The sequence below is a fragment of the Neofelis nebulosa genome, chromosome 2, assembly GCF_028018385.1.
Source record: "Neofelis nebulosa isolate mNeoNeb1 chromosome 2, mNeoNeb1.pri, whole genome shotgun sequence".
NCBI lineage: Eukaryota > Metazoa > Chordata > Mammalia > Carnivora > Felidae > Neofelis > Neofelis nebulosa.
The window spans coordinates 138,937,831-138,963,852 of NC_080783.1; the positions used below are offsets into that span (position 1 = coordinate 138,937,831).

At 34.6% G+C, this 26,022-nt stretch overlaps 1 protein-coding gene across 1 annotated transcript in view; it reads left to right on the top strand.

Annotated features, from left to right (window-relative positions):
- DPYD (dihydropyrimidine dehydrogenase) overlaps positions 1–26,022 on the top strand; it is an 863,407-nt gene that overhangs the window by 268,847 nt on the left and 568,538 nt on the right. The window contains exon 8 of the mRNA XM_058695679.1: positions 7,093–7,180. Within this exon, the coding sequence (XP_058551662.1) occupies positions 7,093–7,180 (88 nt within the window). The remainder of the gene's footprint in view (positions 1–7,092; positions 7,181–26,022) is intronic.

Consider the following 26,022-nt stretch of genomic DNA (forward strand, 5'->3'; position numbering starts at 1 on the left):
CTCCTCGCCAGATTGCCAGATTCTTATTAACCTGCCTTCTGTTTGTACTTCTCAACTAACATTTTATATTTTAAAGTCAACAGTAATTTCCTGGCAATGAAATGAATTTTGCTCTAAGTTCATACTGTTTGAACTCCTATCCAGCACTCATGTATGTGTGTGTGTCTGTGTGTATGATGTGTATGTATGTATGTATTTTTAGCTTTCATGATCTAGCATTATCTTGGTTATTATTCAGTTTTTCTTTTTTTTTTCTTTCTAATAGATTTGTTTCATTTATTCAACAAATAATTATTGAGAATTTACTTTTGCCAAGTAGTATGATAAATACTAGTCTAGAACCATCCTTTCAAACTCCACACCTATATTCTTAGTAGTTCAATAAATATATCTATCATCCAAATAGCATACTCATCATACCCAAAACCAAGTTTAATTCATCTTTACTACATTTAATTCATCTTTACTACATTTAATACATCTTTACTACATTTGAACTACATTCTTAGTTCAATTTCCTGTTGAATAATTTTAATTTATTTTATATCTAATAGCTTGATAGATTGGTTCTTCTTAATTTTAAATTGAAAAAATTTCAATTTAAAAAATTTTGCAGCCAGACATTGTCACAAGAAAATAAAGAGACTTTTTGTCTGCTCTCTATTTATACATTATATATTTTTCTTCCACTGTTTCATTGGCTGGAATCTCTAGTATGTTATAAAAGAGTGATAATACATGCATTGTTTTTTATCTTTGAGATAACATTTTTAATCATATTGAGCACATTTTTCTAGATTTAGAATATTAAAATGTTATTTTTTTTATTTTAATGGGGAGGGTGTGTTAAATTTTCAAAATGCCCCTTTAAAAAACTTATGCTCAGTTAACATATTGAATTATATAAACCTTTATAAATCTGGATGATATCCAGTTTTGCATTGTTTTATTATATGTGTACGTCTACATTTGCTCTGTTAGTCTTTTTCCTTTTTCCTGCATTTATTTATGTAATCAACGCTAAAACTGGAAATAGAGCAGGGAATAGTCAAATACCGTTGCTGTCCTTGCAGAGTTTCAAACTACTGAAAGCCTGTTTATGTTTTGCTTTACTTATTTGTGTTTGTTATCTTTGTGAGTTTTTGGTAATAGAGTTATGGTAGGCTTATAAAAATAAATTTCCTAGCATTTCATTATTTTCTTGTTGCTAAGAGTATTGTCTTGAGACAAGTATTTTACTGAATTTGAAAATTTTACCATTCTGACCTCAAGCCTTTTTATGAGAGATAGAACTTTGGCTTTTTTTTTTTTTTTAATAGTTATCAGTCTTTTCACCTATTTCATTCTCTGTCAATTTGGCCAATATATATTTTCCTAGAAAAATTTATTTCATTGAGACTTTTGAATTAATTACCATACATTTAAACATGTTATCCCCTATACAATAAAAAATATCTCATCTGTACCTGGGATTATACATTGTATTTTCTTAACATTTTTAATGATAAAAGTGAGTAGTGGTTTTCCAGTTAATGTATTCTTTACAGGAACCAGCTCTTAGTTTTATATTTTCTTATTATCTAATTGCTGACTTTATTCTTTCCTCATGCTATTCTTATACTTATTATTCTTTTTTAATGTCTTGAGTTGTATACTTTTCTTTTTTCTAGGATGAATACTGAAACCATTTTAAATTATTAATTTCTCTTTGAATAAACTCTTGTCAGAATCTGTATGTTTTCATTAGTATTATTAGTGTTATTTTTCTTCAGTAGTTATAGTTTTGATTGTTTTTTCCTTTTCATAGAATTGTTTAGGATAATATTTTTATTTGCTCATGTATTCTTGTGATAGAATTCAAGTTTTTGTTTTTCACTTTACTTATCAGCAGAATATACAGTTTTTAATTTCTTAAATATATTCAGTTGATTTCACATCAAAGGATCCTTCTATTATAATAAAATTATTCATTCCTTAGAAGAAGTAGCCTTTTAGGGGTGCCCAGGTGGGTCAGTTGGTTAAGTGTCCAACTTCGGCTCAGGTCATGATCTCACAGTTCATGAGTTGGAGCCCTGCGTCAGGCTTTATGCTAACAGCTCAGAGCCTGGAGCTTGCTTTGGATTCTGTGTCTCCTTCTCTCTGCCCCTCTGCTGCTCCTGCTTGTGTCTCTCTCTCCCTGTCTCAAAAATAAATACACATTTAAAAAAAAATTTTTAAAGAAGAAGTAGCCTTTTAGCTGTTATATTTTTATAAAATCTCTTTATTTTATTTCCCTTCCCTGTTCGTCTGTTTTTAGTTGTGGGGGTGGGGATGGGCTAAATGGGTAAGGGGCACTAAGGAATCTACTCCTGAAATCATTGTTGCACTATATGCTAACTAATTTGGATGTAAATTTAAAAAAATAAATAAAACAAGTTAATAAAAAAAATCTCTTTATTTTATAATGAGAAATTTACTTAGACCACAGCAAATTATTTTTAACCCTAGGGAGACTTTAACAAAGTCTCATGATATTTGTGTCAATGTCACTAACTTTTTAAATACTCTTTGTTTTGCAATTGATATTAGGTGGATATAAATATTTTTGTTTCAGTCTTCATAATATTTCTAATGACTTCATTTTTAAAAGCAAAAATGTAAATCTGCATGAAATCTTATATTTTTCTAAATATCTTTATATGCTATTTCTCAAAATATTTTGATAGAATTCTTTATTGATTAAACTTAACTTGTAATTATTAGGCATGTCTTCTGCTTCATAATTTGAGTAAAAATACCTAAGATCTCATTTTTGATAACCTCTCTACATCATCTTCTTTTTTATTATAGTTATTTGAAGCATTTCCATTATTATAGAATGTTATTGGAAAACTAATATAAAAACATATCGTAACACTACTGGAGGAGAGAAATATATTTATTAATAGCTGACAAAATAGTTTTTGTGTCTGAAGAAAGCTAAATATTATTTTTAAATTCTTCCATCTGATCTCCTGTCTTAGGGATTCTGGAAATATTTTATCTATTTAGCCAAATATTCTATCAGAAATGTGAAGAGCATGTATGTTGTAATCTGTATTTTTTAGTAATGGATATCATATATTTCATTTGAAGAAAGAGTTCCACTCCAGAAAAAAGTTGTAAACCTATTTAAATTACAAATATTATTATATATGAAGATGTATTATAGATGTAAAGAAAGTTTCATGAAGTCCCAAAGGGGATATTAGATGGAACTTTGGCTCATGGCTTATATTTAGCCCATATATTGGAATAGTAATAATTCTTTTTTTTTTTTTTTTTTTTAATTTTTTTTTTTTTTTTTTTGGAATAGTAATAATTCTTATGCTGAGCTTGTAGTGGAGTAAATTTTCTTCTGATTTTAACTAAGAAGCTTGAGTACTTAGTCCTAAATTACTAAAGCCACTAGAGGAAGGTACAATATGTGTTGTAATTCATGTTAAGAAAATTAAGATGAAAAAATATTACATATACAGAAGTACAGAGGACTAAAGGAACAAAAACACAAGCAAAATGCTCACCATGTGATTTTTGTTCTAGCATCATATCTATTTAACAAATAATGTTAGGATTTCATAGTTTATCAGCCATAGGAATGTTTTTGATGTTTGTAGTTGTCTCATAATAACTAGTTTTAGTTATGTGTTATATCTCTGAGCCCAATTTCCTAATGCATAACATAAACAAAATTTTAACCTTTTTTTGTCAGAGTCCTTCTCCTTGTTCTTTCTTACAGAGTTAATTATTGATTGGATAACAAATGTTTGGGAGTCTAAGGCTTTTAGAAAAGGGAAATTTGGCTGGAGTTCCCAGCACAGACAGAGAAGAGTCCTGGTGCCTGACACTCCACTCAATGTTGCCATTATTGCTTTGTCTCATTTCCATCATGGAGCTACTTCCTAATGATGGCTATTATCCATCTTTCTCACAATGTCTGTCCACAGTATAGTAAAGTCTTCCTGGTCCCAGTTCTAGTGTATTAATACCAAGAATCAAGCTACTTGTCTTTCCAGTTTTCAGTACACAAACGTATAATTCAATTTTTTTTTCTTCCCCAGTTGCATACATTGCCTGCTAAGCTGGAAACAGACTGTAGAAATATGAAATGTCTTTACATCTTTCCTGTACATTATAAACTCAGACATGTTCACTCTACTAGAGTGGAAGGATTGGGATGTCTTTATTATCATTTGATAAAGCATGTAGTAACACTACTAAACTAAATTGCTGTGCCCATACACGCACCACCTCAGAAGGGATGGGGGTATTTCTTGAATCTTTTGCTGAGGCAGTGGATAAACTAAACTTAAAGTCAGGTATTCTGAGGATCACTTCCACTAATTAACCCATTGGCAGGGTATTCCACTGCTCAACTTTGGAAACTGCATTCTCATTCTATTTGCAAAAACTCAATTTAGAATGTTTGGACCTATAGATTTCTTTTATGTCTAGCCTTTATTATATACCGGTATTAAGGTTATGTATTTCATAAAATAAACAGTAGAACTTTCTTTATGATCAGAAATAGTTTAATAAAATAAAAAATCTATTCTTTAAAAATTAGCATAAATTAAAATTTGGAAATCTTACTATTGGATACATTGAGTAGTATCTAATGCTACTAATTCTAATGCTAGTTAACACTATTAGATACTATAAGCATCTTTAATATTATATATTTACTTGATGTTTTGATTCTTTCTGTGGTATTTGATATCTTCCAGAGTTCTGAATGTTCGTTTTTAATCTCACTTTGGCTGTTCTCGGCTTAGAAACTTTCAGTTATTCCATCTCCCAATATAAAAATAGAATTAGTATTTTAGGAAAACAAAAATGATCCTTTATGATACAATCTCAGACATCTTCTCCCCCTACTTTCTCTCTCTTTTTTATGTTTTACCCTTTGTATTCCAGAAACACTACATTTCAGTAGGTCTTCACATGTGTTGTGTTGTTCTGTGCCTTTGAAGATGGTGCCAGTTCTACCCTTCATTCTCCTTTTACTTCAGAATCATCAGGGCATAACTGTTACTCCTGCTGGCTCTGCAGTTGGACTATAGATGTAACTTTGATGAAGGTTGTCTGAGCCCTCTTATTCCTTGGTTTCATCATCTGTAAAATGAGGATACTGATACCACTTCATAGGGGTTCTTGTGAGGATTAAATGAGTCCATATATGCAGTGTTTAGAAGAGAGCCTTGCACTTAGTTAAGTATTCTGTGCAGGCTATTTTCAAGTACTGTTTCATACATAAAATTTGTTCTCCCTCCACCACTCAGTTTAGAGGCTCTTGTTTTTAGGAACATGCTATCTTCAGAACCCAAAGAAGCCTACCAGGAATGGTGCTTCCATCTCTATGGTGGTAAATGAAAGCAAATTGCAGTAAAATATTTTATTTTAGGGAGGATATACTGCCACATACCTGACAAGACCTCTAAACTTCACTCAAGTGGCTAGTCCTTGATCTTCTTAGGGTTCATTGTCGGCCCTCTGCAGGGCATGTGTCTTAACAAAGTCTCCAGCATACTAGCCACCTGTTACTCATGCTGTCCAATCTGCATGGTGTTCTTAATGTAATGGATCACTGTGATGTTCTGTGGGGTGACCAGATAGTTTCAGATTACATATATTATTACAGTAGAGAGTCGACATGTTCCGGAGGCAAAACTGTAAATGAATATTCTTATCTTTCCTCTGTGAATGTGAACTGTTTCTGATTCCTTTTTCTCAGCAGCAGGATGGAAACGTATACCACATGCAGGGTACCTGTGGCCTTGTTAGTCTGCTTTAGCAATAATACCACACCTATCACAGAAACTGTATTCAGGGGTACTCTTTGGTTGAGCCTCCAGTAGTTTACAGTTATTCTCTAGGAATCATCTGGCCTCTGCTGAGACCAGACTGGTGAATTACACAGAAATATGACATGGATCACCACCATCTCTCCCCATCCTACCCACCCCCAGTATATGGTAGTGTGTTTGATTTGCTCTCGGCTGGGGTTTCAGAAGTTCTCTGTCCTTCCCAATTATTGTAGCTCTTACTTCACAGACCAGTGACCCAATGTGGGGATAACTTCAACTAACAAGTATAGCAGTTTTGCTTATGCAGCTGAAGACTAGGAGAATAATCACTACCTGGGGCTGTGATCTCAGTGGTCTGTGAGCCAGAATTCTACCAGGCTCCGTCTTTTACCTTGTCCCTGTAGTCCGTACTCTTGTATCCCTAGCTATCAAGGTCAGTGAAAGATCTGTGTCCAGTGTCCTTGAAATGTGTGATTATTCCCCTTTCCCCAGTGTACAGTACTTGCGTAAATGGTCATAGCTCCCTTTAGAGAAGGACTAAGGGAATCATTATAGTATTAATTTGGCGGGATGTTACAGGTCCTTCTTCCTAGGGACTTGGCCTTCTGCAATCAGTAGGTTCCGGATCTGAAAATTGGCTCATGACTGGGTACTGAACAGGTTATTGTGACTTTTAATAGGGATGACTACCCTCTGCCTCCCAGATTTATTCACCTTCCCTGGACCATGTCCCCTATCAAAATTCTGTCTATTATTTTAAAAAGCTCTATTAAAATTCTGTTACCTGTATTCTCATCCTGCTAACTTAGCCAGAGTGAATCTCTCTATCCTCCAAATTCCTGTAAACATGTGCTAATCACACTCTGTTTTATGTTACATTTATTTATGTATATCTTCTGCACAGATCCTGATTATACATTGAGGCAGGAACTGTGTTCATTTATCATTTTATTCTTTAAAGTGCCTCACATAGTGCCTTGAACATATTAATCAAGCTATGAAAGTTTACTGATGTGATTTTAAATACACTAGTGTTTCTTCTGCTACTTCATTGAAAGACTTTTGCATTTAGTCCTTTTAAGTAAGACATGTTAGTGTTCTATTTATATACTGTTTTGTACATGTAAGCCTATATACTAAAAGACAAAAATATGTCTACATGTATATGAAATTTTATATATCGATTTTCTGTTCCTTTTGATGTTAAAGTTAAGGTTTTAATTAATCAAATGCCAAAACATCATTATTGAAATATTGTTTCTTATAGATAATTTGTGGCAAAAGCCTGTCAGTGGATGAAATGACTCTTAGTACTTTGAAAGAAGAAGGGTACAAAGCTGCTTTCATTGGAATAGGTGAGTAGTTTGCTTTTAAATATTTTTCTTTGTAATTAAAAAAAAAATCCTGACAATGTTCAGAATAACTGCCTGCAGACATTTCCATGATAGAAGTTATATCTGTTCAGAGAGCAGACAGGAATGAGTGGCTGAAGAAAGTTTTCTATTTATAACTAACTGTGTTGTCTCACCTTTATTATGGATAGACTTTGGCAAGACCATTTTTAAATTTCCTGTTTCTCTCCCTATGTCATCATCATCAGTGAACATCTCTAAGACACAAAATATCTTTCAGTCATGCCATGGAAGCTCAGAATTTGGGCTAAAAGCTGTCTAGATGCTGTGGCTTTCTTCTCAAGATAAAATAAATTGGCTAAATAGATAATAAAGGACAGAATTGGCTCAGGTTTTGTTTGTTCTATTAATTTTTTTTTTGAAAATTTCCTAAAGAATTTTCATATTTAGCTGAAAGTTTAAACATGTTTAATGATACATCTGGAAGTCACATACCTGCTAAGGTATTTCATGTGTATCATGGTTGTATAATTTGTGTACATATTCCATGGAGATTGTTTTCTAACATTTTTTTCCATCCACTTATATTTTACTGAGAGACCAGAGAGAACAAAGAGTTGATTTAACTTAGTCTTTGTCTCATAAACTGTGTTCATTCTCTCATATGATCATACTGGGGACAGTTACAGCATACAAACTGAGTAACTCCATATTCCTGTCTTTCAGTTTGTCTTTCCTGCAGTTCCCAGTCCTTAAATGTGAATAGCTAAGAAATAAATCTATATGAGATGAAAACTGTTCCTCCTCTTTAAGTGATCACACATTGGATTACTTTTGTTTTGGAGCTGTCCTTATTCATAGTGTTTCTGGAGTGAAATTATCAGGAATGCTTCTTAGCCTACTACATTTTTCTTATCAGGATGCCATGTATTCTCTTACTAGGTAATTGCCACCAAGTCTAAGACCATCTCTGTCACTCCCTTTATTTAGAATAAAACCTATGGAGAGGAAAATAAATTTTTGCCATCATTTCTAGCTTCTAAGTGTCTTGAACCTCCTTCCTTTCAGAAACTTGAGTTCAACTGTCATCGCTATTTCTCTATATTATCTTCATAAGTACAATAATCACTGTGTGGATCAAGAACAGGAAGGAGAAGATGTCTGATATTTTCATAGGTTTCCTCTTGAGAGGCACTAAACCAACTTTGGTTTTACTTTCAACATTACATTTGTATGTTAAATTAACATACAAGAAATAACATAAAGAAATAAGTCAAGTGTTTATGAAGTACACTCTAATACCAACAATTTGGATCAGCAAGTTGTTACTTTCAACAAGTACAGGTTCAAAAATGCTTGGTGAATAATAAATGGAAAATTTAGTAAGGCAAAAGGTATGAAATATTGGTGATGTTTTCAAATAATTATTTGAAATTCACCATTGCAGCTTCCTACAGCACGTGTGCATAAAAGATGGGTTTCCCATTAATGGAGTAGTATATGCTATTGCAGTTTTGTGTATCTCTACGAATGTTGTCTACAAAGAATCTCTGTATTGGAGAGATGGGCCAAATAAATAACTAATACATTGAAATATCTCCAAATTAATTGCATAATAAGCAAATTATAACAAAACTTTGGAATAATTAAATGGTTTATCACTCTGAGTAGTTTAGCCAGAGCAGTATCTTCCATCTGTTAGAATCAATAATGTGTTTTAGTTTTTTTAAATTTCATTCCATTAAATCCCCTTACATATGTTATTTGATAATGCCACATCCGTTCACAATACTCCATTTCACTCCGCACCGAGGTGTGAATACTGCATTTAAAATGTGGAGTCCTTTCATATTTATGTTGCTGTGCATTTTCATGCTGGGAAGTGAATCTTTTGACATTTTGGTGTAGTGATGTGTAGAATGCAGTTATGTTCTATTTCAGTATTTTATACGAAATATATACAAGGAAGTTTCATCTTGTCAAAAAAAAAAAAAAAGCTTCTGTCTATAGAAGACAAGTAGCGTTACCTCCAGGAGTTGTTTATTTGACACTTTTGATTGCCAAGTTCGGAATTTATGACCTTTCTATTACCATATAACTGCCTGTTACTTGGACAGCCTCACATCCTTACATGCTTTTGTTCATTAACCATGCTTCTATATTGTAATTAAACTTCATTCACTTACTTTACCTTTTCCCACTCAGTTTGGAGAAGTCAATTTTGGAATAGGACTTCTGTATTATTTAGAATACAGGTTTGGCCACTTTAAGAAGGGAAAATGAGACTTAAACTAGGTACATGTTTATCCTCCCTCATCTAACAGTTTGAACCATCCTCAACATTTGACTTCCATCTTTCATCAGTTCGTATACACTCTGCCCACATTCCTGCTAACAAAAATGGGAAGGAAGGGAACTCCTTTCCTTTGAAGTTTATGACCCAGCAATTGCACATAGCACTTTTGTTTTTACTTCGTTGTCCACAACCTGGTCACATAAACATACTTAACAGCAGGGGCACCTGGGTGGCTCAGTCAGTTAAGTGTCCAACTTTGGCTCAGGTCATGATTTGACGGTTCATGGGTTCGAGGCCTGCATTGGGCTCTGTGCTGACAGCTCAGAGCCTGGAGCCTGCTTTGGATTCTGTGTCTCCCTCTCTCTCTCTGCTCCTCCACCACTCATGCACTGTGTCTCTCTCAAAAATTAAAAAAACATTAAAAAAATTTTTTAACAGACTTAACAGCAGAGGATGCTGGGAAATATAGCCTCTAGTTGGGCGGACATAATCCCCCATTAAATTTCTATTACTACAGACAAGGGGGGGTGATAAATATATGGAGGGAAGAGAAATAATGGTCTCTCGGCCATAGGTGTGCATCATCATTGGTATTTGACACATGGATACCTTACTGAGAGAGATTAGTAAAGCAGTGAAGAGCAAAGCATTCACTCTTTGAACTTACTGCTTACATATTGCTTACATAGGTCATTAATGAAAATGGAGTATATTCTCTTTCTGTAGTTGGGAATACTATGTATAGATCTTCTATATTTATAAATACTATCCATTCTATATTAGTTTGTCTAAAAGAAAAAAAAAAGTCTTACTTTGTATTAAATATGACTCACCAGGACAGCTTAGTAAATCCAATGCATTAACAAAAGTATATTCTCATGTTTCCTGATTTTTAACAATACGTATGATATTGCTGTTGAAAAGTTGCTCACTTTGGGGCGCCTGGGTGGCGCAGTCGGTTAAGCGTCCGACTTCAGCCAGGTCACGATCTCGCGGTCCGTGAGTTCGAGCCCTGCGTCATGCTCTGGGCTGATGGCTCGGAGCCTGGAGCCTGTTTCTGATTCTGTGTCTCCCTCTCTCTCTGCCCCTCCCCCGTTCATGCTCTGTCTCTCTCTGTCCCAAAAATAAATTAAAAATGTTGAAAAAAAAAAAAAAGAAAAGTTGCTCACTTTTAGGTTTTTCCCTAACTAATGTTAACAGAGTCCATTAAAGAAAACATCACAGTGAATGTACATTATTGTGACACATATCTTTTTACCCATGGCAGATTTAGTTTCTTCTAAGTGAAATAAAGATAAGTGATTTAAAGCTCTGTGCCTTTATCCAACTGTATTGAATTATTTTGAGACAATTGGGATTTTTTAAAAGACTCTAAAATTTTGCTATTTTTTTTAAATAAAAGCACTTGCAGAGTGTGTTACTATCAATGTTCAGAAAGAGTTAGAACATCCACTATGCAAGTGTTTTTCCAAGTATTGGTGATTCTCTTTGGTTGGTATTAAAATCAATATAATGGATTACAGCCATCATTTTTTTTTTTATTTTACAAAATTGAACACAAAAGAATAGAAAATATCAAAGTGTGTTGCTCATGGTTAGGGTAAATGTTATTTTGTGAAAAATATTTTCAGTTTTGTGTGTATTTGTTTTTGGTTTGCATACTTGCACATGCACCCTGCATATTATTAAAAAAAATGTATTTGGGGGGCATCTGGGTGGCTCGGTTGGTTAAGTGTCCAACTTCAGCTCAGGTCATGGTCTCATGGTTCGTGAGTTCAAGCCCCGCATGTCGGGCTCTGTGCTGACAGTTCAGAGCTGGAGCCTGCTTCAGATTCTGTATTTTTAAAATGTGGCTTAATAGTCATTATTTGAAATCCACTGTTGTATGTTGTAAAGACCCTGAAATACTATTCCTATAGCATGACCAGCACCTATCGATAAATAACTGATGAGTGAATTAAATAAATATTTAATGACTGCAATGTTCTAGGCACTGTGCTAAGGAATTAAAAATGCAAAGAGGGGTGCCTGGGTGGCTTAGTCAGTTGAGTGTCCAACTTCGGCTCAGGTCATGATCTGGCAGTTCGTGAGTTCCAGCCCTGTGTGGGGCTCTGTGCTGACAGCTCAGAGCCTGCAGGCTGCTTCAGATTCTGTGTCTCCGTCTCTGTCTCTCTGTCCCTTACCCACTCGTGCTCTTGCTATCTCTCTCAAAAATAAATATTAAAAAAGTACATAAATAAAAACAAAATCAAATTCTGTTTTTAGCTTGATTTTAATTTCAATCAGGAAAGTTATAAGAGATTAAAAAAACAATAGTATCATATAATTTGAGGAGTGAGATGTGGTCAGAGTGGGCTGGACATGAGCATAATTTTTTTTATTATTGTTGTTTTTAAGTTCTTTGGCTGATTATATTCTAGAGTCAGGTTTAAAAACAACTGTTTTAGAAGACTGAAGAGTTGAACCTTTATCCTTTGCTTCAGAAGAGCCCATTTGCTTTCCCTTTTGCGGTAATTTTCCTGTGGTAGTCTCACAAAACATAGCAGTGATAAAAAAAGATTAAACAAACATGTAAGGGAAAGAACATCCAATAAGGCACCCTCAAATAAATGGGTAAACTTTGTATATTCTTCTGATGAGAGTTTTCTTTTTTCCTGAATTTTTGTTTTAAATACTTTGGAGAGAGAAGGTATTGCAGAGGAAATAGCAGTAAAATCCATTATTGCAGTCATAATAGACACAAAGGGAGCAGGAACTGCAGGAAGATATTATAGAGATAAATAGTCACTGTCTCACCACCAGATGCTTAATTTGTGTCTACCTCAAGGATTTCTCTTGAATTCATTTCTTGCTATACCATTCCCCGCCACTAACTATACTGGACCACTGCTGTAGCCTTCAAACCAGTTTCCCCGGGCATCATTATCTCTACAACAGTAGTGATCTTTCTAAAATTAGATCTCATGATGCAGTTTCCTCATTAAACACTCTCTGCTTTGCCATAGCTCCCTATATCCTTCAGGATAGAGGAAAAACTCCTTAAAATAAGACTTTCAAGGCTCTTTATGATTTGGTCAACAGTTTACATCTCCAGTCACTTTATTTCTTAAATTGTGTGTTTCGGCCATTTTGAACTGTTTCAGTTTTACCTCATCTAATTTTTTTTTTTTCTCCTCAGTATTTGGAGAATACATGGTATTGGCTGGACCTACAACTGTCATTATTTTCATATTTAAGTTGTTAACCTACATGTCTTTTTTTCCACTTCATGTAGTAGTTTTCTAACGATCCACTTCCTACCTTCACTCTTTAGTCTGGATAAATGAAGCTGCTTCCTTACCCCAATCCCACACCATTGGGTTCTTGTTCCCTTTCAGGATGTACAGACTAGACTTTGTACTTTACTCTAGCACTTACTTCCCTGTATTATAATTGATTAGGTGCATATTTGTTTCAGCTACCAGGATTCAAATTCTTGCAGTCTGTATATTCTGTCTGCCTTGCTGCAGTGCCTAGAAAAGTGCCTGGTGCAAAGTACGAACTCTGTAACAACTCTATGGATTTTTAGTGCAACTGTTTTAATTATTTGCCAAAATAAACTGATAGGATATTGAAACATGTTGGCAATTTAGTGGGTATTATAGCATTGACCAAACCTAGGGGGTATTAGATTAAAATTGGTATTATACCATAAATGAAATAAGTAGGATTAGTGATATTGATGGTACTGATATTGGTAGTAGCGGTAATAGCTAAAATATTCCATGTTCAATTCTTTTTTTTCCCCTTCAATTTTTAATAGAGTCTATACCACAACTTTTAAAATGTCCCTTGAGGTAGTTATTATTAACTTTATTTTATGGATAAGAAAATAAAGATTAAAAAAGATTAAAGAAAACTAGTAAGTACAACTGAACAGTGGAAAGTGGATTTTATAGAGAAGGTAGGAAAAATGTAACAAATGCAAACATCCATTTTTCAAAACTGTTAAGAGACACAGTGGCTGAAAGCCAACAAGTTATCTGATGACACCTGCCTACATTGAATTGTCCAATTTAAGGATCTTGAACATGTGACCTTATACTCTGGAAGAATTATTTCATGCACTTAGCCTCACTGTACTTTTCTCACTATTATCACCCATTGACTTTTTTTTCCCAGTTACCATAAGAAAATATTTTTTTAAATATGATTCTCAAATATTTTAACAGCTGAAGAAAAGATAATTACAATTAAGAAAGTCTATTGAGAAATTGTGGTATTAAACTTGTTAACAAATTTAATACAATGTGGCCTTTAGTTAAATCTCTTGTGCCTTCTTAGAGCCAGAGTTCTTCTCTGTAAAAGCTATTCTTAATTAGCTTCTTAATCAGGAGTTTCTAAATTGTACATAATTATGTATACTTTCTATTTACTTAGCAGAAAATGGAATAAGGTTTTTAGACCACCCTCTTATGTCCACAGATAAAAACTGAAGTTGTTTAGGAATTGTGCACAGTTATGAGTAGATTACTTTAAAATAATAAACCTGACTTAATTTTAAGCAAAAAAAAAAAGTTAGGAATATTTTGACAATCCACTTTTTAAAAAATTTGTAATATTGCCTAATCTAGTGTCACTTGTAAGTACTTGGGTATAATTGTGAGATGGCTCCCCAGAATTCAGAAATGAGAGAGATACAATTCCAGCTGAGAGTTCATTAAATCATCATTTAATGAGTTCAAGCAAAGCCCCCAGAAGGAGATAAAATAGATGTAGGGCAATTATTCTTTGATCATATTAACATATGTATAGAAAGTGCATCTTAATCTGCAGAAGCAGGTGATAGGGACTGGTCAACTTTACAACTATAGAAAGGAAAAAAAAATAATAATCTGAGAAAATATTGGTGGTATCTCTTTAAAGACACGTGAATAAATGGGCGTGGAGTTCTTTGAGCCCATATCATGAAGATATACAGATAGGTTTATTTTCTTTAAAATGTCCTTGTTCTGATTCCAAGTTCAGTAAGCTAGCACTAATTCCTGAGTAGTTTGATTGTATTAGGAGACAGTGCTAATCATGTCAATAAGAGTAACCCTGGTCCCTATGATGGCTAACCTTGTTGCCCTACTCTGCTTCTCTTAGTAATATGGTGCTCTAATATGAAGAACTCTCCACCTCAGGTAACACTTCTTAAAAACAAGGTGTAAATGTCTGTTACTTTTAGTTGTTGTTGCTGCATTCAGAATAAGTCAAGTTCCTTTGTATGACTTTCAACAGGCTACAACAGCTGTCCAAATCTCCCCCTTCAACCTTAAAGCTACCACTTCATAGATCTGTCTTAGCCATCCCTCAAAAGTAACCTGAACTCTTCCATCATTATGTCTTGGCTTATAGTCTTGCCTTATAGTCTTGCCTTTACTAAGAAAATGTTTTAGTCTGTCTCTATGTGGTAAAGTCAGTACTTACAGTGTTCATCTGAAATGCCACTTCTTACATAAGACATTCATACTCATCCTGCTGAAATAAATGTTTATTCTGTGTTCATACATAGCAAAATGTTTTATATGTCATTTATAGAACTAAATATAGTTTTCCTTTTATTATTTTTGGTTGTATGCATGTATCTATTCCCTTGCCCCCCACACAAACACACTATATTAAAAACCTATGAGAGTAGGGATTAGTTTTTTAAATTATTGTATTTTACAGGTTAGCACATTTTGTAACATGAATATAGTATAACATCAATAACACTTTTTGTTGTAAAATAGAAGAATAAAAAGAAAAGAGAAACAAAGGAATAAATGAAAAACAATGTAATAACTTCTTGAGAAGAAGTTTGAAACTATATGATCATTTAGCTTCTTTTAAATTTGTGGATCTTTACACGCATCTTCTTATAGCTTTGTCTTTTTTTTTTTTTTTTTTTACAAAATGCAAAGACATTTTGTGGTTTTGATTATTTAATCAAAGACAACGAATTAAATTCTAAATGTTACAGTTCATGATATTCTACATTTATACTTTATGTGAAGTAATTTTTTTAGTTTTTTTAAATGTTTATTTATTTTTGAGAGGGAGACACAGAGCACAAGTCGGGGAGGGGCGGAGAGATTGGGGAGACACAGAATCCGAAGCAGGCTCCAGGCTCTGGGCTGTCAGCATAGAGCCCAATGCATAGCTCAAACTTGTAGACCTCGAGATCATGACCTGAGCCAAAGTCAGACACTTAACTGACTGAGCCATCCAGACGCCCCTACATGAAGTATTAACACTGCTGTGTTAAATATTAGGTGTTGCCTTTGAGCATTTTGGTAAAGGTAATGTTATTTGCCTGAGGGTGTTCAATAAGCATTTTATGATGAAGATGGTGATATAAGAAAATCCTTTTTTTTTTCTGCTGGTAGAATTTCTGGAATATTGTAGTTTCTCCATAAAAATCAATTGTATTGTTGATTTAATGAATTAAAATAACCTATTTCTCCCATATTACAGCAAAAAAGGAAATAATTCATTTAGCGAGAAGTTTATTTCAAAACATTCTATATGCCATGTTTTTTATAAAACATTTTTACTAGTATAAATTACATTTTAAAATATTGAACACTTTATCTTCTCTAGATTTCTTTTTATGGAGACATGGAGGAATTATTTTTATATTTCTATATATGTATTTCATGGAATGAAAATATATTTCACTTACACTAGTTACTTAAAGAAGGAGAAAAAAAACCATGTTTTGTCAATTTCATTGTTCAAACACCATTGTTTTAAGTAGTTCCAATAACTTAAGTATTGGAACTTAAGAAGTTCCAATAACTTCCAATACTTAATTAACTCTTCAAAAGTAACTGAAAAAGGGTTGGGAAATTATTGGACTAACCCAAATGTTTTCTTTCAACTGCTGCTCATGGCTCCTGGTTACCTTTTTTGTGAGTAAAAATTATTAGTTGCACTTGGAAGGGGATATTATTGAACATACACTATGGACATCATGATGGTTTTTTGAAAAATGCTGTAATCATCCTGTAGATCTGGGTTGTCCTCTGGAAGTAAATGTTTATGTTGGAGAATAAACTTAGGATAATTAACCAGAAATCACTGAGGTAGTGGGTATTGCCATAGAAGAATTAAGGAACATCACAGTATACAACCTCTTTCCCCTACCCCCCAATTCAAGAAATTGAATCTGGAATTCATGACATTAAATACGTATGTATGATGCATCAGTGGTTTCTAATTAGAGCTAGGAGACATACTACTAGATAGCTTTATTCACACTACACACTGCACAGACCTGCTTATCTTACACTTTTGCAAATCACTGTATGCAAAACTTGGTAAAATAAGGGCCCCCATTACACACAAGGAATGAGGGATTAATAAGATAGGCATGAGAAATGATATGGAAATAGCAGAAGTTGATGCAAATTAGAAGAAATTAGGTATATTTCTACATATGCTTCAGATTTCTTTCTAGAAATAATCTTTCCAAAGAATAGGAGGGAGAAACTGTGCAGGTTAATTTTTGTGTCTTATTTATCACTTATTTTGCATTTATGCACATTATGCTATACCATCTTTGGTTAAGCAGTATTAGATCATATGGAATAATATTATTTTCACTGGCATGTAAACAACACCTTCTTTGACATGAAATACTTAAAAGCAGTATGTTCTAAAGCAAGATAGTTGCTTTTAAGAGGAGACTTCATTAAGACATAGTATTTTAAGTGTAAATCTGTTTCAGAAGAAATTCAGTTGAAATTTATATCACATCAGTTTTTCTCTGGACCCTGCCTTTGAATTGTTTAAGGGACAGCTAGTGAATTCATGTTGTTCTAAATTCCCCAAGGCTCTATTGTGTGACACAAATTTACTTAAATGAATAAATAGAAATGAGTGGGATAGAACCTAGTTTGGTTACATTACTCTTTCTCAATTTCTTAAACTTGTATTTCTTGGTAATATTATTTAAGTTATATAAGAAATTAATATATGGGAAGAACACTACTGTAATGATGATTAATTTGCATTATTAACTCAAATAACATAACCCTTTAAAAGTAAATTATTAATTATATTTACTGTGGGCATTTAAGAAAAAAATTTTTAAACAAAATTTTGATTTATTTATTTCCTTACCTCCAAATACGTAAGAAATCTTGATGTGTGTTATCATCTTCTGATTAACCATGCAGTGCCACCTGGTGTGCAGATGGAAAGAATATTACACATCAGAGGCTGTGTTCACACCCACCCCCCATACACAAATTTATATAGCAGAAAGTTAACAGATGTTCACTTTGCTTGTGTTACGGAGATAAATTGTGCATACAGCTCTTAATTCATAAATTAAATTTGGAGAAGATATTGGTACCTCAGTTAATCAGTCAAAGTATATGTGAATACATCCAGTTTAGTGGAAGAAAGACATATTTAACTGAAAAATTGCTTCCTTGGATCTTTAAGTTCTTATTTTGTGTTTCTACTCTTTACTTTTGTATGTACACAGTATTTTGTTTGTTGAGGCTTAATATCTACATTTCACTGATAGATTAATCAGTGCTAGAATAGCATGATTTGAAATTGACTGCTATTTCACATCTCTATGGTTGTTTCCTTCTTACTGGGATAAAATAGCCTTTCTTTTGTATTTTATGAAGACCATACTGTATTCAGGTGCTTTTCTACTATTCTTATCCTTTTAATCTTATCATCGGCTGATCATAATTTAAAGTATGTTGTTATATTCTACCATATGTGTATCTGTGTGCTAGGAATAATAGTTTGCAAAATAAATTTAAAAGGTTGTTATTTATTTAGAAAAACAATAAAATACTTTAATGCAAATAATTGCATACAAAATTTTGATTTTGTATCTTATTTTGATACAAAATAAGAATTTTGTATATATGAAATAATACATGTAGTGGCTTAATTTTTTAGAGTATTGGCTAAGTTCTTTGAATAAATTAGTTCTCACAAAGTAATTTTGGATTGATATTGCTGATACCTCCATTTCACATATGTATAAACTGTGGTAAGAGATGTTAAGTAATTTTCTCAGTATTACAACCTGGATTCAAACTGAAGACCATTTGAAACCAAAGTCATACTCTTAACCAATCCTCTAATAGGTGTCATTGGTAAATAATGATTTTTTTTTTAATTTATAAATTTCCCTTTTAAGTTCATTTTTAAAAATCGTGGTAAATACACAAAGCATAAACTTTACCATCTTAACCATTTTTTAACTGTATAGTTCATTGGTGTTAAGTACATTCAAATTTTTGTCCTACCATCACCATTATTCATATACAGAGCTGTTTCATCTTGCAAAACTGGAACTCTGTACCCTTAAACAAGTCCCCCTTTTCTCCAAAGTTCAGCCCCTGCAACCACTATTCTACTTTCTGTCTGCGAATTTGTCTACTCTAAGTATCTCATATAAATGGAATCATACAATATTTTTTTTTCTTGTGCTAGCTTATTTCACTTAACATAATGTCCTCAAGGGTCACATGTGTGGTAGTATGTGTAAGAATTTCCTTTATTTTTAAGGCTGAATAATTTCCTATGGTATGTATATACCACATTTTATTTTATCTTTTCATCTATTAGTGGACACTTGGGTTGCTTCCCACTATTTGGCTACTGTAAATAATGCTGCTATAAACATAGGCATACAAATATTTCTTTAAGTCTCTGGTTTTTTTGTTTTTTGGGGTTTTTTTTGTTGGTCTGTTTCCTGTATATACCTGAAAGTGGAATTAGTGGTTTATATACTAATGCTAATTTTCAATTTTTTGAAGAACCATCATACTGTTTCTATATCGGCTGCACCATTTTACATTCCCACCAACAGTACAAAGGTTTCAATTTCCTTACCTCCTTGTCAACACGTGGATTTTCCATTGGTGGTGGTGGTAGTGGTGTTTTCTTTCTTTTTTTATAATAGCTATTCTAATGTGTATGAGGTGTTATATAGTGATTTGTAATACTTTTATTTGCATCCTGCCTATTACAAACAGAACCTTGCACTGGTAATATAGAGATAATAAATTTTAAGAAAATTAATCAACAGGTAGATTAACAAATGAGAAACTCTCAGTAAAAAGAAATCGAATTTATCTTTTATGAGACTGAGGGACTTACTTGGAGTATATGCGAAAGGATATGGAGAGAAGGCCATGTTCAGCAAGGAGCAAATTGTATAGGGGAATATTAAGAGACAGAACTTAAATATCTCCTTTTTGAGATTCTAACTAGTAAAATAAAAGAATTAAATGAAGAGTCGGCAGAATTTTTCGATAAATAAATAGGTGGTAAATATTCTAGGTTTTGTGGGCCATCTGGTCTGTGCTACAACTACTCACCTCTCTTCTTTTGTAGGGCAAAGCAGCCATAGAATAGATTATGTGTAAATAAATGAGCATTGTTGTGTGTTAATAAAACTGTATCGTAAGTGGGGGGCCAGATTTGGCAAGTAGACGGTAGACTGAGAAATTATTGAAGAGCATTAACTGCTTTATATTTTTTTATAGTTTTGAGACAAGAAAAACCTTTAAGTGGAAATCCATGTGCAATATAAATCAAGTTAATTTTTGTCTAATATGACATAACTTGAGAGTATGGACCTGTTTATAAAATCCTTTAAGAACATATAGGACCTGTCTTTGAAGCAAAAGATAAATCCATAACTGATTATTTTATATTACCATTTTAAAATAGCTAGATTTAGCTGGGTCCCCACATTTTAGTGTTCACTGAAACACCTGACATCCTCTCATCTTAGTTACTATTTTAGCAAATAGCTTATCTATAATGTGTATTCAAGAATATTTTTCTTAGCGGGGGGCGATAAGATGGCACAGTAGTAGAGGGACCCTATGCTTGCCTCATCCCTTTAACACATCGAGATAATTATCAAATCATACTGATAACCCAAGAAGTTGATCTGAGGACTTAGAGGACAAACTGCACACCTAGCAGAAGAAAAGAGGCCACATCATGGAAGGTAAGAGGTATGGAGTTTTGATTTCGGGGAGAAAAAATTCACAGGTGCTGCAGAGGGGGAGGGAGCCCTTATCAGAGAGAGTATGAGCGATCAATACACAAGGGATTTCACAAGAAAAATACTTCCCTGAAACCATTGACTGGGAAAAGGAGAGGGGCTGATTATTGTGAGTTTTTACCAGCAGTGGAGTTCAAAGACTGAGATTTTAGAAGACTGCGCGTGGCACGTGTGGAGCCTGGCAGACATAGCTGTGCTCCTGTGGAGAAGGAGGGCAGAGGACTGGGAGCAGAGAGCATGGTCTGAGGATTCCCTGGGTTGCACTGAGAGAGACAGTTCCCCTTCTTGGAGTACATTTGGAAGATGTGGCACTGCCTTTCAGGGGACAAAAGAACCAACGGGTGCCATTATGCTGCCCCATTCATTAGCATAGGGACAGAGACACCTAGTGAGGGCACCTAACCTGGACACAGACTTTTTGCTGAGCTTTATTATAAACTTCAAGCCCCTGTCCATTTGTGCAACTGTTCTTCTAGGACAAACCTGCACCAGCCACAGCGTAGTGGGACCCTCCCCTAGAGGATCAGTGCGGGTCCACAACATGCCAGGTCCCTAAAATTTGGAGTTTTAAAACTCAACCTATATGCTTGAGATAAAGCACAGGAGCACTGTGCCTTGGGATGGGCAGACAGCCCAGACACAGGGTGAAGGCAGGTGAAGCCTAGAACACACAAGAGAGATTGTTCCTCATTTAAGAGGGCTTCCTGGACAGTGGCATGCACGAATTCCCCTCTCCAAGGATGAGAGAGTGGGCTGATGCAATTTTTTTAATCCCTCTCCCACTAGCACAGATGGACTTCAGTGAAGAGCACAGCACCCACAGTGCAGGATTGACCCCTTGACATCAAACCCTGCTCTCCTGTGCTCTGGAGGTACTCTTTTATGAGAGAAAGTGTGTCTGGGAGCCAGATCAGCAGTGGGCCCTTCACCCAGAAGACAAGCACCCCTGACCAAGTGCACTGACCATAGCGTGCTACAAAGCTTCAGGTATAGTGGAAATTGGATCTGCCTTCTTTTAACAAGCAGAGCAAAGCACATCTAGTTAAAACTCACTATACACTGGACAAGGGCCAAACAGTCCCCATTGCAGGCAAGGAGAAACTCTGCAGAAGACTGACCTAAGGGAAAGAGCAGCCAAAACACAACATCATAGTGCACACAGCATACACCAGAAACACTTCCTAAAGCTCCAGGCCCTGGACAGTATATGATTTCTTATTAATAAGTCCATTTTTCTCAGGAGCAGGAAACACAACAGGCTTTCCTAACACATAGACTAAGAGACCTAGACAAAATGTCAAGATGGAGGAATTAATCCCAAAAGAAAGAATAAGAAAAGGTTATGGCCAGGGATCTAATTGAAACACGCAATGTTCCCGATCCAGAATTTAAAATAATCATAAGGATACTAGCTGGGCTAGAGAAAAGCATAGAAGACACCAGGGAGTCCCTTACCACAGAGGTAGAAGATCTCAAAACTAGTCAGGCTGAAATAAAAAATGTTATAACTGAGATGCAAAATTGAGTGAATGTAATGACCACAAGGATGGAAGAGGCAGAGGAATGAAAAAGTGGTATATATGATAAAATTATGGAAGATAATGAACTGTAAAAAAAGAGGGAAAGAAAAATAGTGGATCATGAATATAGATTGGGGAACTCAGTGACTCCATAAAGCATAATAACATTCAGACATAGTCCCAGAAGAAGAGAGGAAAAGGAGGCAGAAAGATTGAGCATATTATAGCTGAAAACTTCCCTAAACTGGGGAAGGACACAGACATCCAAATCCAAGAGATACAGAGAACTGCCATCAAAATCAACAAAAGTAGGCCAACACCAAGACATATCATAGTAAAATTTGCAAATATGTAGATAAGGAAAAAAACTCCTAAAAGTAGCAAGGGAAAAGAAATCCCTAACTTACCAGGGAAGACAAATAAGATTAGCAGAAGACCTCTCCACAGAAACTTAGCAGATCAGAAGGAAGTGGCATGGTATATTCAGTGTGCCGAATGGGAAAAATATGTAGCCAAGAATACTTTATCCAGCAAGGCTGTCATTCTGAATAGAAAGGGAGATAAAGAGTTTCCCAGACAAGTAACAACTAAAGGAGATTGTGAACACTAAACCAGCTCTGCAAGAAATATTAAAGGAGACTCTTTGAGTGGGAAAGAAAGACCAAAAGCAACAAAGTCTATAAAGGGACAGGGAACATCTCTAGAAACAATGACTTTACAGGTAATACAATGGCACTAAATTCATATCTAAAGATAATCACTCTGAATACAATTCAGAAATAGACTAAATGTTCCAATCAAAATACATAGGGTATCAGAGTGGATGAAAAACACAAGACCCATTTATATGCTGCCTATGAGAGATCATTTCAGACTTAAAAACACCTTCAGATTGAAAATTAGGGGACGGAGAACTATTTATCATACTAATGTACATGAAAAGAAAGCTGGAGTAGCAATACTTCTATCAGACAAACTAGATTTTAAACCAAAGACTGTAACAAGAGATGAAAAAGGGCTATATCATAATAAAGGGATCCATTGGAAAAGAAAATCTAACCATTATATTTATGCCTCCAACTTGGAAACACCCAAATGCATAAGTCAATTAGTAAAAACATAAAGAATCATTGATAATAATATAATAGTAGGGGACATTAACACCTCACTTACATCAATGGACAGATTATCTGAACAGAAAATCCAGAAGGAAACATAGCTCTGAATGATACACTGGCTAGTCAGAACCTTTCATTCTAAAGAAGCAGAAGACACATTCTTTTCAAGTGCACATGGAACAGTCTCCAGAATAGATTACATACTGGGTCACAAATCAGGCCTCAACAAATACAAAATGATTGTGCATACTATGCACATTTTCTGACCCAATGCTATAAAAATTGAAGTCAACCATGAGAAAAAATTTGGAAAGACCACAAATACGTAGAGGTTGAACAACATGCTACTAAAGAATATATGATTTAACTAGGAAATCAAAGAAGAAATAAGAAAATACATGGAAAAAAATGAAAATGAAAACGCAATGGTGTAAATCCTTTGGGATGGAACAAAAGCAGTCATAAGAAGGAAGTATACAGCAATACAGGTCTACCCCAAGAAGCAAGAAAAAGCTCAAATATAACCTAACCTTACACTTAAAGGAACTAGAAAAGGAACAACAAATGAAGCCTAAAGCCAGCAAAAGGAAGTAATAAAGATTAGAGCAGAAATAAATGACAGAAACAAACAAAAAACAAAAAATCAGGGGCGCCTGGGTGGCTCAGTCGGTTAAGCGGCCGACTTCGGCTCAGGTCATGATCTCTCGGTCCGTGAGTTCAAGCCCCGCGTCGGGCTCTGTGCTAACAGCTCAGAGCCTGGAGCCTGTTTCAGATTCTGTGTCTCCCTCTCTCTGACCCTCCCCCATTCATGCTCAGTCTCTCTCTGTCTCAAAAATAAATAAACGTTAAAAAAAATTTTTTTTTAATTAAAAAAAACAAAACAAAAAATCAGAACAGGTCAATGAAAGCAGGAGCTGGTTCTTTGAAAGAGTTAGTAAAATTGATAACCCCCTAGCCAGACTTAGAGAGAGAGAGAGAGAGAGAGAGAGAGAAAGGACCCAAATAAGTAAAATCACAAACAAGAGAGGAGAGGTCACAACCAACACGAGAGAAATACAAACAATTTTGACAGAATATTATGAAAAAGTATATGCCAGCAAACTGGGCAAGCTTGAAAAAATGGATAAATTCCTAGAAGCACACAAACTACCAAAACAGAAACAAGAAATAGAAAATTTGAACAGACCCATAATCAGCAAAGAAATTGAATCAATAATCAAAAATCTCCAAACGTAAGTCCAGGGCCAGATGGTTTCCCAGGGGAATTCTACCAGACATTTAAAGAAGAGTTAATACCTATTATTCTCAAACTGTTCCAAAGAATAGAAATGGAAGGAAAACTTCCAAACTCATTCTAAAAAGGAAAGTTAGAGGGTCTCCTGGGTGGCTCAGTTGTTAAACATCTAACTTAGGCTCAGGTCATGATCTCATGGTTCTTGAGTTCGAGTACCACATTGGGTGAGCTGGAGCCCTGCTTCAGGTGAGTTTAATCCCTGCTTCAGGTGAGCTTGAGCCCCACTTTGGATGAGCTGTGCCCCACTCTGAGTGAGCCCTGCTTCTTTTTCTCTCTGCCCCTTCTGGGATATTCTCTCTCTTTCTCTCTCTCTCTCTCTCTGCCCCTCACTCACTTGTACCCTTTCTCTCTTCCCCCCGCCAAAAAAAAGTAAATAAATAAAATAAATTTAAAGAAAAGAAAGGAAAGTTAGAGATCAATATTTTTGATGAACATGGATGCAAAAATTCTCATCAAAATACTGGCAAATTGTCCGAAGAATTCTTCACCATGATCAAGCGGGATTTTATCTGGGCTGCAAATTAATCAACATGATATACCACATTAGTAAAAGAAATGATAAAAACCATGTAATCTTCTCATTAGATGCAGAAAAAGCATTTGACAAAGTACAGCATCCACTCTTCATAAAAACCCTCAACAGAGTAGATTAGAGGCAACATACTTCAACATCATAAATGCCATACACAAAATAACTACAGCTAATATATTCAATGGGGAACAATTGAGAGGTTTTCCTCCATGGTCTGGAACAAGGCAAGGATGTCCATTTTCACCACTGTTATGTAACATAGTACTGGAAGTCCTAGCCTCAGCAGTTGGACAATAAAAAGAAGTAAAAGGCATCCAAATCAGTAAGGAAAAGGTCCAACTGTCACTATTCACAGGTGATATGATAGTCTATGTAGAAAACCTGAAAGATTCCACCAAAAAATTGCTAGAACTGATACATGAATTCAGTAAAGTCACAAGATACAAAATCAATGTACTGAAATCTGTTGCATTTCTATACTCCAATAATGAAGTAGCAGAAAGAGAAATCAAGGAATTGATCCCATTTATAATTCCACCAAAAGCATAAGATACATAGGAATAAACCTAACCAAAGAGGTAAAGATCGGTACTCTGAAAACTATAAACCACTGATGAAATAAATTGAAGAGGACACAAAGAAATGGAAAAAACATTCCATGCTCATGGATTGCAAGAACAAATAGTGTTAAATGTCTATAATACCCAAAGCAATCTGCACATTTAATGCAATCCGTATCAAAATACCACCAGCATTTTTCACAGAGCTGGAACAAACAATCCCAAAATTTGTATGGGATAATAAAAGATCCCAAACAGCCAAACCAATCTTGAAAAAGAAAAGCAAGTCTGGACACATCACAATTCTGGACTTCAAGCTATATTGCAAACTTGTATTTTCAAGGCAATATGGTACTGGCACAAAAACAGACCCATAGATGAATGGAACAGAATACAAAGCCCAGAAATGGACCCACAACTATGTGGTCAACTAATGTTTGACAAAACAGGAAAGAATATCGAA